Source organism: Andrena cerasifolii, chromosome 9, assembly GCF_050908995.1.
Source record: "Andrena cerasifolii isolate SP2316 chromosome 9, iyAndCera1_principal, whole genome shotgun sequence".
Lineage (NCBI taxonomy): Eukaryota > Metazoa > Arthropoda > Insecta > Hymenoptera > Andrenidae > Andrena > Andrena cerasifolii.
In genome coordinates, this window is record NC_135126.1 from 7,002,456 (window position 1) to 7,019,649 (window position 17,194).

Genomic DNA, 17,194 nt, shown 5'->3' on the forward strand with positions numbered 1-17,194 from the left:
AAATAGTATTAATTTTTGATCCCTTACTTCCGGTAAGAGGAAAAATTCCGGTTCGTTAAACTCCCGTCTTACAACCTGGTTTTCAATGTCGATTTCCTGACCGCCAATCAGCATTCCAATTTTTTTTGATCCAGTTTAATATTACTGATTAAATTATCGTTAAAATAAGCAACATATCAATTTTGTCATGTTAGGATGATTGTTTATACGCGAACAAGGGTAAAAATGGATCTTTCTGAAAAAATAATGAAAATGGTAGACGGGCAGGTGGCAAGAAGTCTATGGTCACGGCGGTACAGCCTTGCCAGCTGTCAGCCATCGATTGTAAAAACTTTTTCTGCCTTAGAAAGCAGCGTTAGATATAAAAACAGTATTTTTCATTTCTTCTACGTGGTTAGAATAATTTGCACGCGTTTTCTAAAAATTTCGCCAGGAATGGATAGTAATATTCGTTATAATATGGTATGTTTCGTGAACGACGCTGGTCATGATAAATTTTCTTCGTATGTGATGTTTCAGAGGCAGTATTGGTCAGTGTACAATCCGTTGTCGATTACTATATAAAGTATCTTTTGTTTGGTGGAAGCATTTTACAATGCACTAAATAACATTGCTACTGCATTGTGATACGAATCTCACGCGAACATTCACACGTAGAAGTTAATAAAAACATTGTTCTCGCCAATCGTCCGTTGTCCATTTAAACGTAATTCTTAAGATTAAACGGGAACAGACTGGTTTATTATATAGTTCCAACATTTAATATTAAAGACTAACAAATTTTTTTTCTTTTGGTAATAACAAGACAAAGATGCATTCTCTTTAAATAGCTCGATGACTTCATTAATAATAAATACCAAAGACAAGTGATTACGATTGAATTTTAGCCTTCGCAAGCACACAATAATTCGAGTGGAGAACCCTCGTCTCAAAATGAGATACCTACGTTAACCGTGGCACTACCGGTTATACAGAACGATGTAATTAGTCACTTGGGGAACATTGCCGCAGGACAAACCTCGATCGAAGCCAGAATGGTACGCAGGGAATTCGGTATCGTACATGTGAAAGCTATTGGCATTAACTAAGTTACAATTGCAGGCCGAAGGGGAAGAAATACCGCCTCCAAAGGCAGACTTCTCAGCTCCACCACCTTACGAAGTAGCTACAAAGTTACCGAGCTATGAAGAAGTTCAGCGCGAGAAAACTTTGCAAGGCGAACCACACCCTCAAATACACATGGTAATTTTATGCAGTCCTGGGAGTTAAGCGCATCTTACATCATTAAATAATATTGTTCTTCTAGCCTGGCAATATCAGAGCACCACAGCAGCCTTTAACGATTCTTGCTATAGATACCGAGACTGCAGAAGGGGATCCAGAAAGTGGCTTACTCGGTACCGATTTTATGTTCTTTACAGCATTTTTGGGTAAGTAATATTTATCTACTTATTCTTTTGGTTATCGTCTTTAATGAAACGATCCCACTTATTATAGTTGCATTTGTGTTCAACTGGATTGGATTTTTGCTCCTGATGTGCTTTTGTCATACAATCGCATCTCGATACGGAGCATTATCTGGCTTCGGCTTGTCCTTGACAAAGTGGACATTGATCGTTAAACATTCCACTGACCTTGCATCGCGTGAAAATTCATGGCTGTGGTGGCTGGTAATGGGACTCGGTTTGTTACTTCTCATATATATATATCATTAATTGTGCGATTAATGGACTCGGTGAAGAAAAGGTATTTAAATTTCAGGAGTTTTGATTTGCGCACGGGCAATCGTTCAATACTTGAACATCAAGCGTGGTTGGAGATTACTACCCGGAAGTGCACAGGAACGCTTGCTCCTTTTCTATTAAGCTATTAAACGTGCACATTTATCTAACTTGGCTTTAGTACCAACAGCATTTCTATTTGGGGTTGTATTTGTACGATATATAATCCACACCCTTTGAAAACGTTACTTTATCTTGGCTACATATTATTCTATTATTAGGGAATAAAATTATTCGAGTTATCGAGACTATTTGCCAACTTCGCTTATATGTGAGATAAATGAAGCAAAATAAAGAGAAAGATGATAGTTTTTGCACACTGTTTTATGTATTATTATGATCACATAGGTGAGGTAAAATATAAATTTTTATTGCTCAAATGTACGAACGATGTTTTAGCGTGAGGTATCGTTAATAGACGCGCATTGTTCATTTAAACGTGAGCTGCTTCGTAACGTGTAACATATATAAGTTTATTACTTATAAAATTGGTGTTACAAGTACAAAAATTTATTTTACAACAGAAAGCATATAATCGCTGTTCTTAAACAGGTATCGAAGTGTAAGAATTCTAATAGCGATAATGTGTAATACACACTAGCACTAGATAAGCTTTTAGAACCTTGACTATACATGATCTGTGTATTGGATAATCGGAATCGCTTGTTTGTATATTACTATAATTTATAGAGAGAATTCTTATTGACTTTAAAGATATAAGTTATCATATAAAGTATATGTATGTATGTGTATGTATATATGTATGTATTGTAGGAGGTTCAAAACAGAAATATAATCTTCGAAACAATTTAACAACTTACTTTAACATAAAGCATAAATAATCTTCTCATTCTCGCGACGTGCCCTCATTCTTTGCATGTTCGTCGTGCACACGTAAGTGGAATTATATATTCTGTTTACCCAATCGTCGTAAACAATGTTAGTCTTGTATCATAATACTAGAGGTGACATCAGTGCCTGTTTAGACATTAGATAGTATTGGAATTAATCCCTACAGTACATATACACACACACATATAAATGCATCAAAATATTGCAAAGCGATTTACACTATACGTTATACTGTAATAAAAACTTCATTGTTATATACTTATTACAACAATATAAAAAGTCAATGTCTTATATTTTATATCCGTACATGCGTGAATGGATCGCGTTGTTCTGCACCAATTTAAATGAGTTTTAAATGATTTGAAAATATATTATCGCAACAATTATAGAAGTATTAAAGATTTCCCTTACACTTTTTCCTTGTACTCGACACGAAGATTATGAATTTGCGACAGGTCCCATGGTGTAATGGTTAGCACTCTGGACTCTGAATCCAGCGATCCGAGTTCAAATCTCGGTGGGACCTCCTTCCAATACCTTCTTGGGTAGAGGGGCAAGTCTTGCTTTTTAAATACTTTTTTTGTAATAACACTTTTTTTGTGTAATATTTTTACGTGAATTTACGAGAGCCTACTTAAGCATCGAAACGGTAAACAGTAATTCCTATGTTTAACATTTAACACTATACTAACGTAATCAAATGTATGTGCATATTATAGCACTACCATATAAGGATATAGTCATGGGAAATATTACGAAAGCTTAATGAAAGTCTATCTTTGTAGATATTTAAATTCTTACCTCAATTATAATTTATTCCTTACCATTGATAGCGTCGCACCCTTAGTTCTTTCTAAGCCGATAACGTTGCACGTGACACCGAAATGGTAATGTGCTCTTGATCCCCAACCCCCAGCATTGTGACAGAAAATAGCATTGAAGTGCTCAGTCTATTCTATATCTCGTCTGTGCCTCTTCTGTCTTCTGTAATGGTACATAAATATGATATAAGACAGTAGGTGAAAAAAGCAAACAGAATTTTAAAAGACTGTCTCATATATGGGTACAGCTGAGTACAGCTTAATTAAAGTATGGAAGATTCATTGGATGATCAAACTGATAAATTCCAAAGCAACCCAATTGTTTTCTTGGATATAGCAGTTGAGTCAGAGAAAGGTAATACTTGATGTAATATTATTTTCATTGATGTGTACCGGCCAACGTTTCAATGCTATTAGCTTGGAGCTCGTACTATTAAATATTAGTAATTTACGCATTATTGTCACGCAGTGGGAAGAGTTGTGGTAGAACTTTTTAAAGATGTCGTACCAAGAACAGCAGAAAATTTTCGTGCTCTGTGTACCGGAGAACATGGTGTCGGGATCAATGGTAAAAGATTACATTATAAAGGATCAATATTCCACAAAGGTATAATAAAATGGGTCGATATTCGATGAAGGTAACATAAGAACCGATATCCTTAATAAGAAACTCTGTTGGTATGGTTCAGTGTTACCACAGTTTATGATCCAAGGTGGGGACATAATAAATTTTGATGGAACAAGTGGAGAGAGCATATATGGCGCGCAATTCGAGGATGAGAATTTTAAACTTTCGCATTTGTCGGGAGGATTATTGAGTATGGTAAATGAGGGTTATCCAAATAGTAACAGTTCTCAGTTTGTTATTACTATTTCGGCTAGTACACATTTAGACAATACCAATGTAGTGTTCGGTAGAGTTCTGAAAGGAATGGGGGTAATATTGGAAGCGTCTCAAGTGAATACAGTGAAGGATATACCGATCGAGGTAGAAGTATATTGTATAGTTTCCTGTATCGCGGATGATTAGAGACTAATTTGAATTCCGCTTACCATAGAAAATAGAGATAATCGATTGCGGTGAGCTAAAGGCTAGCCAGGAGTGGGGTTTGGAAGAGAACGATGGTACAGAAGATGTGTTTACTCCGTGGCCAGAGGATTGGGATCCTAAATGCATTAAAGAACTTGATGCAAGTATCATATTGCGGAAATAGGTGCTTTGGAAAGCAATCACTGTTCTAATGGATATTTCTGTACGCTTGTAGCACAAACATATGACAGAAGTTGTAAGAAAGATAAAAGATTCGGGAAATTATTACTTTTCTCAAGAAAATTATGCGGATGCGGATAAGAAATATAAAAAAGCATTACGTTACTATAAGTGGATGGTGAAGAAAATGGATATACCAAATTTTCCGAATGAATCGCTACTGAATACTAAAATGACCTTACTGCTGAATCTCGCAGCTGTTAAATTGAAGAAGAAGGAGCATCGCGAGGCATTGGATTTATGTACTGAGGTAAGCTTTGCCGAATGCACTGTACGATAAGTTCTTCATCTGCTTTTTGACTTTGACCTTAGGTTCTGCAATTGGATAAGAAAAATAGTAAAGCATTATTTCGCAGAAGTCAAGCGCATATGGGATTGAACGAATATGATTCAGGCTTGGCAGATTTAAAGAATGCTTTACTGAAATCTCCTAATAACAAGGCGATTCTGATGGAAATAGAGAAAGTTAAACAGATTATGAATTCATACTTAGAAATTGAGAAAGCATCGTGTCAAAGAATGTTCAAATAAACGAGGTATTTTATAACAATGTTTGTAAATATAAACAAATCTTTTATATATATTTTAAGTTAAAAATAATACAAGTAAATTTATTACTTTTATATAAAACAGTATTTAACAAATATTGTAAATTTCTTATGTGTATATGTATTTGTTTTAATATATCACTTATGATAGTTTATTATCCGATGGATATGTGGAGCATGATTGTATGTGCTAGTTTATTGTAGTAAATTATTTTTAACAAATTTAAATATGGTGTACTCTTGTGTATAATTCAAAAATATATAAGTATTATGTGAAAGAAGAAGGAATGTGATAAAAGAATCAGTCAATTATACAGAAGTAAAGACTGCTATATACAAATATTCACTGTATGCAACTCATTTATTGAACACTTATATCAAGTTCTTAACAATTCTGAGCATTAAAATGTCTTTCGTGTGACACTATAGTTTAGTAAGAGCTCGTGGTGGAGCACGAGCACTTGCATTATATCAGCATTCTTAGAACAACATTTACCGAGTATGTCTAAGCACTTTTAATAATAAAAAATTAAAACTTAAAAGGTTTACGCGAGTATGAAGCATGCTAAACACAATTAAATCGTTACAATTAAAAACTCACACTTGTTTTCAACAATTTAATTATTCGTTTTCGTTGAAAGATTTTAAATTTCTTTGTTTTAATAACACTGTATATCTATGTAACAAGTTTCAGTTAATATCTACAGCAGTTATAAGTATAGGAGCTATCGCAGTGACTAGATTAAAACTGTTCGACATTAACTACTTTTCCCAATAATATCACTCTTCGCTAGAGTTCATATCTTTTTAATAAATAAATAAATAAATAACATAAATACATAAAAATAATAATTACCTACGTAATGTTAGTCAGGCAACTTTTTAGCGAAACTTAAAAATTCTTTTGCCATCGATAAGGAATGCGTTTACATATCAAAATGTTCCTCTACAACTCTACAGCTATTTCAATGCGAGGACTGACGAACGGCCTTGGAATTCACGGTGCCAAGTGCTCAGTTCATCCTGTACAATAATCTATTTTGTTCTTAAGAAGGAGCAAAGCTTTTATACGACATACAACGTTATTAACACACACTTTGTACATCGATGAAATTTTCTGGAGCCAGATATGTGGACGGAAAATTTTCATAATTGCTTGAATGACCACGATGCACGACGATATATGGTATATTTTGGTAAACCTATTTAACGGTATGGCTCTTTAAAATTATGCAATTGGTGCGTTTGTATCTTTAAAATGCATATTGCGGCGAGTTTTGTAAATTTCGAAGATATCTGATCTTCCTGTTATAAATTGTAGGAAACGTTGTGCGATTAAAATCAGTAAACTTCTTTGTCTTCGTAACACGAAGACCGCTTTTTGAACTTATGTACAATGAGCATTTTTAGTTACAAATGTATTTCACTCGTGTGTTCAACACCATTCACTAGAATTCGCATTTATTTCTCATAATTCCCGTTCAAACTTTGTAACTCTGCACCTTCATTGTCTTCAGTATTGTTTCGTGTACGTCTTCTCAAATTAAGTTTGTTCTCTTTCAACTTCTTCCGCACTGTCTTCTTTTTCAAGGCTTTTGCAACTCTCCGCCGTGATTTCCGTTTCAATTAAATTATGTAACTCTTTACATAGCGTCTCCTCGCAAACTTCGCCGTTTATAACATTATTCTCGATTACATCGTACTGATCTTTTGCATCGTGGTCTGATACATCCTTAAAATCAGATTCTACAATTTCTTCACAGCTTTTGAACATATCTGGGTGTTCGCTCGAATTCAATAGTTCTGGATTTTCATTGGAGTTCAATATGTCGGTATTAACTTCGTCATCTGTCGTATCAGTAGACTGGGAAACTTTTTTCAACACGCTGTCGATCAAATTCGACGCGAAACTTTTGCTTTCATTTCCTTCGTGAATAGTTTGGTGAATTGGTAATGTCTGTGGCCTATGTGCCCGCGTATAAGGGAATGTATTTTCTTCGCCAGCTGGCGTATGAACAGCGGATATTTCAGTTTGAGTTGCGACAGCGTTATCAATAAGCTGCGGTTTCGACTGCATACTTGACATGCACCGCTTTATTTCTGACATAGAGTCCTGTAGCTGTTGAACCTAAACATATGGCAACTTCTTAGTAATTATTATACGATTAAAGTAATGTTACTACGACGCTAATGAAATTTTACCTGAGTATGCAACAAGTTACAAGTTTGCGCTAAATTTGTCACAACATCGACATTTTGTACAATGCTCTCGTTATCATTACTTGCAGAGTCTCGATTACCGCCGGGTTGCAGACTAACGACTTTCTTCCATAGAGCATTAATTGCTTGCATTTGCAATAATTGCAGTTTATGTTCACTTTCCAAAGCGGTCCTAGTGGCTTCCATATCAGTGGAAAGTTTCCTAAAAGATTATCGAAGCGTTTAAAGTTTGTGGTATTAAATTGTTTCGCGTTTATCAAGAAAAAGGAAAATCATACTGAATGTATTTATTTGTTCTCAGCATTTCTATCGTCTTTAGTACATTAGTTGCTTTCTTATTAAGATTCCTAGTGTGATAGCCTCTCCACATCCTTTGAATACAAATCGCTGCCTTCTCAGCTTCATCTTGATCTACTTTAAAAATATAACAAAGCAAAAGGATATAAACGTCATATTCATCAGTTACTTTATTATTCATTTGTGCGTTAGAAAGTTTCTTACCTTTATTATTGTCTTCTTGCCTTCTTTGAATGGCTCTGTGCCGAATACCGTCTAACTTTGCCTGACATACCTCGCTATCTTCGTCGCTACTCTGAGTAGCATTATCCGCATCTCCGTCTCCAATTTTTTTAATTACGTTAGCCTTAATTCTGTCGTTCCCGCTTTTGGGCCTCTGCAGGCTTCTGCCTAAATTCGGCGAATGCTTCGTGCTTCGTATTCCGGGTAATGTTTTACTTTGAACGTAATTGTTGATCTTCACGCTATGGGGACATTTATTGCTAATATTTGCGACTACAGGTTTAGCAATATTTGCTTTCCCAATGCTGCAATTTGTCGCGGAGTTACTTTTGACAAGTGCATTTGCTTTCATAGCACTGAGATTCGTTTTTGCCATTGGATTCACGGTGTTTATTATCGGAATAGCCTTGCCATCTCCATCGGGATTGCATTTACTGGGCACTGTAATCTGACACGGCGATGTTAATTTACTTGGCGGAGTTTTCGCGAGGACTCGCGACAGACCGGAGGGAGGGCGAAAATCTGGGCTCATTAAAGACTCTGGAACTGGTACTAATTTCGTTGCAGCTTGTAAAGGACTGGATGTCTCTGGAAAGCATATTGTTTTTTAATGAACGGAAACTGGAAATCTCGGTGATACACTTCACTTACCTTCTATGGCCTGCGAAGCAGCAAGATTCGACATTTTATTGCTCAGAGTTCCACAGAGCATATTTGGATCTAAACTTTGAGTCATTAAAGATTCGTGTTCTTCGTTTAGCAAAGTGTGGCACGAAGAAACCATGGCATCCGTGTGGCAACTAGATATCATTCTGTCCGGTGATCTTATTCTTACTGTATTCCTTGACGAACCTAATTAAATGTCATATATTTTAATGATTTGTAGCCTATTTCATATATTATCACATATCTCGTTATGGTTACATATATATTTTGGAGCTAGCTTCGCTAGCAAAAGCGTGCAAATGATATCCGACTAAAGACTACATAAACGATATAAGAATTGTGAACTGTGTAAAATGTATTTCCAAATCGTCAAATGCTAACTTGCTAACCAAATCCTCTAATTAGCGTCATTATAACATCGTTTTGTCTTTCATTCTCCAAAGTCATTTGCACTATATAAGCTTAAAAAAAGCAACCACTTAAACACATACTAAATACATACTAGGCATGAGAAATATAAACATGTGTATTAATCCAAGATAACACCTCTCAACGTAGAATCGCCACGATAATTTTGATGCTTGGTTGCTACGAAACACGAGTGAAATTGGTCTCAGATTCTTACACATGCCTATTATGCAGTTATAGCCGGGTATGATAAATCCTCATTCTGACTTTGGATACCTTTACAAGGCGAATGGCACACACAGTACTTTGCTTCATAAAATTTTGGTGACTGTAAGCATTTATCTTCATAGTATGTCAACATTGGCGCAACTAGAGAAAACACATTATAACTAGCACACGTATAATGTGCATGACGACTGGAAAGTGTACATTACTACTAGTCCACTTTTGCGATTATAAGTTTAAAGACTTTATACGTTATACTTGCGACGATGATGAAAGAAACGAAGAATCGATTAGAACTCACTGGCACGTCTAGGAGAGCTTGTCCTGTTATGACTAAGTCTACGCCTAGTGGCTGGAGAAGGGCTCATTCCGACGCTACTTAAACTGTGCACACTTCCTGTGTCGCTCTGCTGACTCAATTGTTGCTGATGATGCTGTGCTTTACTCAAAATCAGCCTAAGCTTCCTGTCGGTCTCGTTTTCTAGAGATTCGCCGGAAAGAGGGCAGACCGATGCTAGGTACTGTGCGAGCAACGCGTGTTCACCGACACGAAATTGTCTACCACGTCCCTGAGAATACAGCCACTCTGCTTTTAAACTGAGTGGCAATCATTTCAGATGAATTTTCATTCTTCGAATCGATATATTTCTGTACATGAAATTATATACGAAGTAAGTAGGATATTTCCGGAGAGACCCACCTTTCAATAGGATCAACAGGATAGCCGTCAATTGATTTCAAGCTCATACACCAATTGATAACAAAAGGACGATAGTCAAACCCACTAGAAGCTATTTGTTAAGAAGAATAAAGCTATGGCTGTAAATCTACAGTTAGTACGAATGGTTCTGCTTTGTATCTAGCTTTCTACAAGCACAATATCTTATTTATGAAAGTGTAATTCTAGATAGGTACGTGTAATCACACTGAGAATTCTTGCATGAAAAAGATATGTTTTAAGTATTTCACTAAACCATTTCTAAAATCTAGATGGAACCATGAAATTTAAACCATAAAAAGGATACATACTGTTACCTGTCATACTGACACACGGGTTATTGGCAATTGAAAAGTTTACTAAGTTCTTTAAATTAGCTAAATGTGACATTTCGTTTAAGTCAGTAATGTTATTGTTTGCCAGCGTAACCGTTTCCAAAGATGTAGGTAAGTAGCGTTCGCACTGCCGTAGCGTTATTATACGATTGTTATGTAAAAAAAGTTCCTAAAAATATCATTAGCAGGATTGTAATTAAGAACCGAATGGTTATTATTGTATCCCAAATTGACGAGACAAGGAGCAAACTAATAACAATAAAATTCATGAATGTTACCTTTAAATGTCGTAGATATGAAATGTCCGAGATGTGACTGATGCTATTTTCAGACAAGTCCAAATGCTCCAATCTGGTGTTTGTATGCAAGTGTTCGATGGACTAGACAAATTAATATAGGTTTAAAAAACTTATACAATGGTTCAACCATGATGCCGCATATAAAACCTTTGTATCCGACATACCTTTATATTATTGCCAGCTAAGCAAAGTGTTTGTAAATTGATCATATCCTTTATCCCCTCTATGGTCAATATACCATTATTCGCTAAGTTAAGAGTCACAAGATTATGTAACTTTGATACTCCGTACATGCGTAACAGTTGATTCCTTACTATTGAGAGCTGAAATTCCATATTCGTTAATTCCAATGGTAATTATTTATTCTTAATCCTGGACAGTATAACTGACATGTGAATAGACAAAGATGTATGCGACAGTAGGGCAGTGCGGTGCAGTATAGAAATATGTGATACGCAGCTGTACATTCTGTTTTACATATTTAAAAAACTGACCTTAGTAATTCTGTGATAAGAGTCGAGATTATCGAGACGCTGAAGTTCATTATCGTCTACGATTAGTGTACTGATGTCCGCATCCGAGGGACAACGGCCAAGCTTCTTAAGCCCTTGCCCACTTAAATCGAGAGTATCGCATACCAAGGATTCTAAATAAATAAAGGGTCCTGTCGTTACTGTTCCTTAATTAAATACACGTACAGAAGTTTACGCGTAAAACGAAATAAAGAAAACGTCAAAAATGACAAGTCCGAGACCGCAAGGAAATTATCTTGTTTTTACGCGTACAACGATTGAATATTCGTAGCTATAAGGGATTCGAATGTATTGCGAATATCTAGGACGTGTTTGTAAAGACATTTCGTTTGAAAATCATGGAAATATAAATATTCAATTATCACTAACCCGTCGAAGCCATGATGAACACAATAAACTGGCAGACGCTACGAAGATGTCGTCGTGATCACTATAGCGCCTAACAAGAATAGATATTTTGTAAAATTTACTATAAAGTAGTAAATTCTGTATAGTTTATATTTTACGATTTGTGTGTGGGAATAATAATGTACAGAAACAGAACAGGAATATGTTTTATTGATACGTTTATTTGTTCCTATTGTATTTATAATTGCCTCCATCTTACATTTACATTCTTATGCGATATAAATATTAAGATTACCAAATATATTCTTATATTATTCGGAAGTATTTGCTATATTAATGTATGATATTATAATAATAATATGGCTATTAAATGAGTTCTTTAACTATTCTTAAGCGAAAGCGTGATTTTGAAATTGCGCGATTAGAAGTTTAACATGGCGGCAGAAGGTTTCAAAATGTTTGACATATTATTTCACTAACTTTATTAAGCATAACGATTTATCAAAAAATTGTATTATCTTCTGGGTTCTATTTAAAAGTAGCAGGTGAGATTTTTATTTAATATGGTTTAGTGGCAACAATTCCCTTAATTGCATTCATAACAATAAAGTCACGTGTCGAGCACATTGTTTCCTATTATGAAATAGAAAGATTCGCGAAAAGTAGAATAGAAATGAAGAGCTGTGTAATACATATTTCTAGTCGTCACAAGTGTTCCATTGTAAATCGTAATCCCAGTACCGTTCAGTTTAAACAATTTTTAAGACAACTTCATTCTACTAGAAAACGTGAATCCCAACGGTGCGATGCCGCGAATCTAACCCTAACAGAGAACACGCCTCAGCGAAACGAAAGCCAACAAAGTAATGTCAATGCAGCAGGTACGACTGTAAATTCTGCTTCAATTGTTTTACGAAACAAAAGTCAAGTTTCCAAAATAAGAGGTAATTCACCCGATATTCCCGATAATTTCGAGAAAGCTTTTGCCACGAGGATATATAATTTGGAAGAAGATATAAAAGAATCGAGAAACGCAGTGGAGGATGCAAAAGTCTCCAATAATGGCAACGCAAGGTTCAATGAAATTAATATGCAAATGCTCTCAAAGTCGTTGCACGAACAGATATTCAAGAATTCGTATAAACAGGAAGAAATATCGCGAGAAGAAATAAAGTCCGTAAAGGACAATCTAAGCTCGTATGGGATAAAAATTGAGGACGCGACTAGACTACCCGAGGTGGATCTCAAAATACCTCCTCTGGAAGGAGATGATATAGAGCAACACTTCTATAATATTGGTAAAGCACAGGCTGCACCTTATGTGACAATTATAAGAGAGATCATGAAAGACATCCCTGAGATGCCTAGCGAATGGCTGATGAAGGAAGGATGGACCAGATACACACCTGATGGAACGGAGGCTGTAAATTATCCATTGGAAGATGGTATGGTTTTTGACGTAGAAGTTTGTATGAAAGAAGGCCCGTTACCGACGCTAGCCACTGCGGTAACTAATCAAGCATGGTACAGTTGGGTATCGAAGCCTTTAATAGACGGTTTGAGTACAAACTTTGAAGGCCAACGATATCATATGGACCAGTTGATTCCAGTGGAGAGTAAACATACAGAGTATGGAGAGAAAGTGAGTACTTTCCATAAAAAGCCAAAAATTGTAGTAGGGCACAATGTGTCGTTCGATAGAAGTAAGATTAAGGAGCAGTATTGGTTGAATCGCACAGGGCTAAGGTTTATTGATACGATGTCTCTTCACATTGCTATCAGTGGTATTAATAGCTACCAAAGGGTAATTATGAATTCAAAGAAAGACACGGAGGAGAAGTTTGATTTGAACATGCAGACCTCGTTGAATAGTTTAGCAGAAATCCACAAGTTCTATTGTGGCGATGAACTGAATAAGGAATCCAGAACTGTATTCGTAGATGGGACTTTGTCAGACATTAGAGATGATTTCAATTCTTTAATGACGTATTGTGCGAATGACGTGCTTGGAACGTACAAAGTGTTGCGTCACTTATTTCCAATTTTCGAAGAACGATTTCCCCATCCTGTTACCTTGGCAGGAATGTTGGAACTCGGAACAGCATATTTACCCACAAATTCAAATTGGCAAAGGTACTTGAATGAGTCAGAGTCTACATTTGAGGATTTAAACTATGAGACTAAGTTTATTCTTGCTAAGAGAGCAAACACTGTTTGTCAGCTTATGCACGACAGAAAGTACAAGAATGATCTGTGGATGTGGGACGAAGATTGGAGTACTCAGAAAATTAAGATGAAGCCGTCCTTGGCGAAAGCAAATCTTAAAGCAAAGTATAAACCAGAGGATGCGGAGATAAAGGAAACAGATTCGCAGAAGTATCTAACGGACGACGAGAGCGAAGAAGAAGATCCTTTGGAGAAAGAATTTGGCTACTTGAAAGAAACGAAAAAGTTCTTACCCGCAAGATTGCCGCATATGCCAGGCTACCCTGCATGGTACAGAAAACTGTGCCCCAGAATTAACGATGCGGATTGGGTATCAGGCCCACAAAATATAAGCACTTCCATGCAAATTGTTCCGAAACTTTTGAACCTGACATGGGAGCGCTATCCTTTGCACTACGTAAAAGAGAAAGGCTGGGGTGTTCTAGTACCATTTACTAACGACTTAACCATTGAAACCGAAGTACCTTTAAAGGAACTGTTGGCTCAGTGCCCTTTGTCGCGAAAAGAACGCACTTCGAACGATACAGACTACGTAATGTCGATTCTTAACAGAGAAGTACAAAGTAATCTGCACAAAAAGGATTCCTGGAAATCCAAGAAAAAGAAATCAGATTCTTATTTAAGCAAAATTTACAAAGGCAGCGCTGTATGGTGCGACGTGGTTATAGATGATTGCTGTTACTTTCTTAAATTGCCGCATAAAAATGGAGTAAATTTCAACGTCGGTAACCCTTTGGCCAAAGATTTCTTGAACAAGTTTTCCGAGAACGTGCTCGCTGGTTTAGACAGCAGTGCTGGAGAAGTATTGAAAATAGCCAGAATGCTGTCCTATTGGAGAAATAATAGGAGCAGGATAATGTCGCAGTTCGTAATATGGTTTGACGATTCCTCTTTACCAGCCGCTATTAAAAGAACCAAGAAGTCAATCCGGTACGGTGCAATTTTACCTGTGGTAGTGGTTTGTGGGACATTGACCAGGCGGGCAGTGGAACCCACGTGGATGACCGCTTCTAATGCTCACGCCGAGCGGGTCGGTTCTGAATTACGTGCTATGATACAAGCTCCACCAGGGTACAACGTTATCGGCGCAGATGTGGATAGCCAGGAACTATGGATTTCGTCCATGATAGGGGATGCTTATTGCAAAAAGATCCATGGAGCCACGCCTTTCGGTTGGATGACTTTAATTGGCACCAAGTCCAACGAAACGGACATGCATAGCGTTACAGCCAAAGCCGTTGGCATTTCCAGGAACCAAGCGAAGATAATCAATTACGCTAGAATCTATGGCGCGGGCCAGAAGTTTGCAGAAAGACTGTTAAAGCAATTCAATCCGTGCATGACTGATTCTGAGGCAGCATCGAAATCTCGGAAGATGTTCGCTATGACCAAAGGTAAAAAGGTGTACAGATTAAAGCCCGAATACATCAATAGCGACGAGGACGACAAAGAATACTCTATGTACGACGCTTACAAGATATCAAAATTATTCGCGAAACACTTGCCAGAGATGTTTGAGAAAGGGAACTGGATAGGCGGCTCGGAGTCGGCGATGTTCAATAGGCTAGAGGAAATCGCTGGGAGTCCTCGGCCGGTTACTCCATTCTTAAACGCCAGATTAACTCGCGCTTTAGAAAGTCAGGTGGACAATGAGAAGTATCTGCCCACGAAAGTGAACTGGGTAGTGCAAAGCGGAGCAGTGGACTTTCTGCATCTGATGTTGGTTTCAATGAAGTGGCTTATGAAAGACAACGCGAGATTCTGCTTGTCGTTTCACGACGAGGTGCGGTACTTGGTACCCTCCCGTTACAAATACAATGCCGCGCTTGCAATGCACGTTACCAATCTCTTGACGCGCTGCTTCTGCTCCTCGAGACTTGGGATGAAGGACCTTCCGATGTCGGTGGCGTTCTTCACTTCCGTGGAAGTGGATACCGTTTTGCGAAAAGAGTCCAAGGACGATTGTAAAACACCCTCGAATCCTCACGGGCTGGAAAACGGATACGAAATTCACCCTGGGGAAAGCTTGGACGTGTGGTCGGCTATTGAGAAATCGGGAGGGTCGTTTGGGCCGTGGCACGATACGAAGAAACGGAAGAAAGAATTCTCCGCTCAAGAAACGTGATGCGGATTAAAGATCGGAGTAGCGTTCTCATTTAAAGCCGTCGAATCACAACCGAGGTGTTTTATTGATTTTGTAAGATATTTAGTATTTCTGTTACGTTTGGTAATTACAGATTGAAATGTCCAAGGCAACTAAACGCAAGCACGTGGTTAAAGAGGTGGATGACTTGACCATTCCGACGGAGTCGCAGTCGATCGTCCGGATAGTTGAATCGCGCGGTAATAATCTTCACGAAGTCGCAGATCCCGCTGGGGATCAGTACCTCGTCTCTATGCCGACGAAGTTCAGGAGAAATATTTGGGTAAAACGAGGAGATTTCGTGCTGGTTGAACCGATAACAGAAGGGGACAAAGTGAAGGCAGAGATTGTTAGAATATTGACACGAGTAGGTTGCTTTTAAAGTACTTTTATCTTCCTGCTGGTTGCTTTTTGCTTTTAAACAGACATTTATGTGCTAGGAACATCAAAAATGGTATCGCGCGCAGAAATGTTGGCCAAAGGAGTTCGATGAAATAACAAACCCGAAACAGAGAACCGCGGAAATGGACGAGGAAGAGCTTTTCGTGAACACGAATCGATTACCACTGAATTGTAATAGAACAGATAACACCAGCGAAACGAGTTCCGACGAATCCGACTCTAGTTAACGTACCGTGGTATTGTAAAAAATAAAAATAATTGTATAAACAGCTGTACATCGAAGAATAAATAAATATTTTTTTAATTCATCCGCCGTATTATTTATACGTTCGACGTAGTTGAACCTTATCGTTGCATTGCCTTTGATTAGTCTTATCGCCTAGTACGATTCTCTACGTGTCGCCGAGTAAGTACCGTAAATTTCATAAGTTAACTTTTACCACGTGCCACTTTCTACTACGAGAAACCATCATCGAGTATCATCATTGATCTTGTTCAAAACAAATTCCACAGCTTCAGCAAGCTACTACACTATAGATCGCAAATCCTTGGCTTAAGGAGTCATAGCAGTACAGATAAGACGGCGATGCGCAAACAAACATGCACCTGTGTTCTCTCCTAACGCGCGTATTCATTCATCGAATACCTATCACAAATTTGACGAGGTATACTAGGCGATGAGAACTCGGCCAGGAGCCTTCAGCTTGCATCCCCGAAACTTGGAATCCTAAGGGTAAGTCGCTGCGCATTGTCGCACTAAAGCGTCACCACTTTCTTTTTAAAATAAAAACCACTTTCGACACCTTCTAAATGATTTTCCGCTTTCACGGGGGCGTAGAGTTACGTTCAGTTTGGACTCGGCGAGCTCGGAGCACTGCAT

General features: G+C 37.6%; 5 protein-coding genes and 1 non-coding gene across 10 annotated transcripts; 5 read left to right on the forward strand and 1 right to left on the reverse strand.

Moving 5' to 3' along the window:
• Nucleotides 1–180: 180 nt before the first annotated feature.
• On the forward strand, nucleotides 181–3,024 carry Ndfip (Nedd4 family interacting protein). Of its 2 annotated transcripts, none has more exons than XM_076820580.1 (6): nucleotides 181–219; nucleotides 888–1,037; nucleotides 1,102–1,242; nucleotides 1,307–1,430; nucleotides 1,498–1,683; nucleotides 1,762–3,024. In XM_076820580.1, exons 1-6 carry the CDS (start codon nucleotides 196–198, stop codon nucleotides 1,863–1,865), a joined length of 729 nt encoding a protein of 242 aa, XP_076676695.1. In that variant the 5' UTR covers nucleotides 181–195; the 3' UTR covers nucleotides 1,866–3,024. The 2 variants fall into 2 exon arrangements, with proteins under 2 accessions (XP_076676695.1, XP_076676694.1); XM_076820579.1 differs by lacking the exon at nucleotides 181–219 and adding an exon at nucleotides 281–462.
• Nucleotides 3,025–3,087: 63 nt separating this feature from the next.
• Trnaq-cug (transfer RNA glutamine (anticodon CUG)) lies at nucleotides 3,088–3,159 on the forward strand. Its single transcript has one exon. It is a non-coding gene; the product is annotated as a tRNA-Gln (tRNA).
• Nucleotides 3,160–3,223: 64 nt separating this feature from the next.
• Nucleotides 3,224–5,321, forward strand: Cyp40 (Cyclophilin 40). Of its 2 annotated transcripts, none has more exons than XM_076820578.1 (6): nucleotides 3,224–3,809; nucleotides 3,924–4,061; nucleotides 4,168–4,442; nucleotides 4,513–4,644; nucleotides 4,720–4,974; nucleotides 5,037–5,321. In XM_076820578.1, the coding sequence occupies exons 1-6, from the start codon at nucleotides 3,725–3,727 to the stop codon at nucleotides 5,253–5,255; spliced, it is 1,104 nt and encodes a 367-aa protein (XP_076676693.1). In that variant the 5' UTR covers nucleotides 3,224–3,724; the 3' UTR covers nucleotides 5,256–5,321. The 2 variants fall into 2 exon arrangements, with proteins under 2 accessions (XP_076676693.1, XP_076676692.1); XM_076820577.1 differs by having other exon boundaries at nucleotides 3,236–3,809; nucleotides 4,144–4,442.
• A 285-nt stretch (nucleotides 5,322–5,606) lies between these two features.
• On the reverse strand, nucleotides 5,607–11,713 carry Cep97 (centrosomal protein 97kDa). Of its 3 annotated transcripts, none has more exons than XM_076820572.1 (12): nucleotides 11,565–11,713; nucleotides 11,157–11,308; nucleotides 10,827–10,985; nucleotides 10,642–10,743; nucleotides 10,336–10,532; nucleotides 10,011–10,094; nucleotides 9,612–9,907; nucleotides 8,663–8,863; nucleotides 7,994–8,599; nucleotides 7,771–7,903; nucleotides 7,475–7,694; nucleotides 5,607–7,400 (listed from the first exon to the last, which is right to left on the reverse strand). In XM_076820572.1, the coding sequence occupies exons 1-12, from the start codon at nucleotides 11,575–11,577 to the stop codon at nucleotides 6,816–6,818; spliced, it is 2,748 nt and encodes a 915-aa protein (XP_076676687.1). In that variant the 5' UTR covers nucleotides 11,578–11,713; the 3' UTR covers nucleotides 5,607–6,815. The 3 variants fall into 3 exon arrangements, with proteins under 3 accessions (XP_076676687.1, XP_076676686.1, XP_076676688.1); XM_076820571.1 differs by having other exon boundaries at nucleotides 7,771–7,906; nucleotides 11,565–11,712; XM_076820573.1 differs by lacking the exons at nucleotides 9,612–9,907; nucleotides 10,011–10,094 and having other exon boundaries at nucleotides 7,771–7,906; nucleotides 10,340–10,532; nucleotides 11,565–11,712.
• Nucleotides 11,714–12,274: 561 nt separating this feature from the next.
• On the forward strand, nucleotides 12,275–16,622 carry LOC143373373 (putative RNA-binding protein EIF1AD). Its single transcript, XM_076820581.1, has 3 exons — nucleotides 12,275–12,424; nucleotides 16,007–16,279; nucleotides 16,353–16,622. The coding sequence occupies exons 1-3, from the start codon at nucleotides 12,410–12,412 to the stop codon at nucleotides 16,539–16,541; spliced, it is 477 nt and encodes a 158-aa protein (XP_076676696.1). The 5' UTR covers nucleotides 12,275–12,409; the 3' UTR covers nucleotides 16,542–16,622.
• On the forward strand, nucleotides 12,494–15,894 carry Tam (DNA polymerase gamma, catalytic subunit tam). The gene has a single exon (XM_076820569.1). The coding sequence runs from the start codon at nucleotides 12,634–12,636 to the stop codon at nucleotides 15,892–15,894; it is 3,261 nt and encodes a 1,086-aa protein (XP_076676684.1). The 5' UTR covers nucleotides 12,494–12,633.
• Nucleotides 16,623–17,194: the final 572 nt, after the last annotated feature.

Bases quoted from the DNA above. Each gene is read 5' to 3' on its own strand.
- Ndfip (XM_076820579.1), top strand. From the start codon at position 436: ATGGATAGTAATATTCGTTATAATATG. The intron at 463-887 runs GTATGTTTCGTG...ATTGAATTTTAG, and splicing joins GTAATATTCGTTATAATATG to CCTTCGCAAGCACACAATAA. The intron at 1,431-1,497 runs GTAAGTAATATT...CACTTATTATAG, and splicing joins GTTCTTTACAGCATTTTTGG to TTGCATTTGTGTTCAACTGG.
- LOC143373373 (XM_076820581.1), top strand. The intron at 16,280-16,352 runs GTAGGTTGCTTT...TTTATGTGCTAG, and splicing joins TTGTTAGAATATTGACACGA to GAACATCAAAAATGGTATCG.
- Cyp40 (XM_076820577.1), top strand. From the start codon at position 3,725: ATGGAAGATTCATTGGATGATCAAACTGATAAATTCCAAAGCAACCCA. The intron at 3,810-3,923 runs GTAATACTTGAT...ATTGTCACGCAG, and splicing joins AGCAGTTGAGTCAGAGAAAG to TGGGAAGAGTTGTGGTAGAA. The intron at 4,645-4,719 runs GCAAGTATCATA...GTACGCTTGTAG, and splicing joins AATGCATTAAAGAACTTGAT to CACAAACATATGACAGAAGT.
- Cep97 (XM_076820571.1), bottom strand. The intron at 9,908-10,010 runs GTGGGTCTCTCC...ATTGCCACTCAG, and splicing joins CCTGTTGATCCTATTGAAAG to TTTAAAAGCAGAGTGGCTGT. The intron at 8,864-9,611 runs GTGAGTTCTAAT...ACATTTAATTAG, and splicing joins AAGCTCTCCTAGACGTGCCA to GTTCGTCAAGGAATACAGTA.
- Tam (XM_076820569.1), top strand. From the start codon at position 12,634: ATGCAAATGCTCTCAAAGTCGTTGCACGAACAGATATTCAAGAATTCG.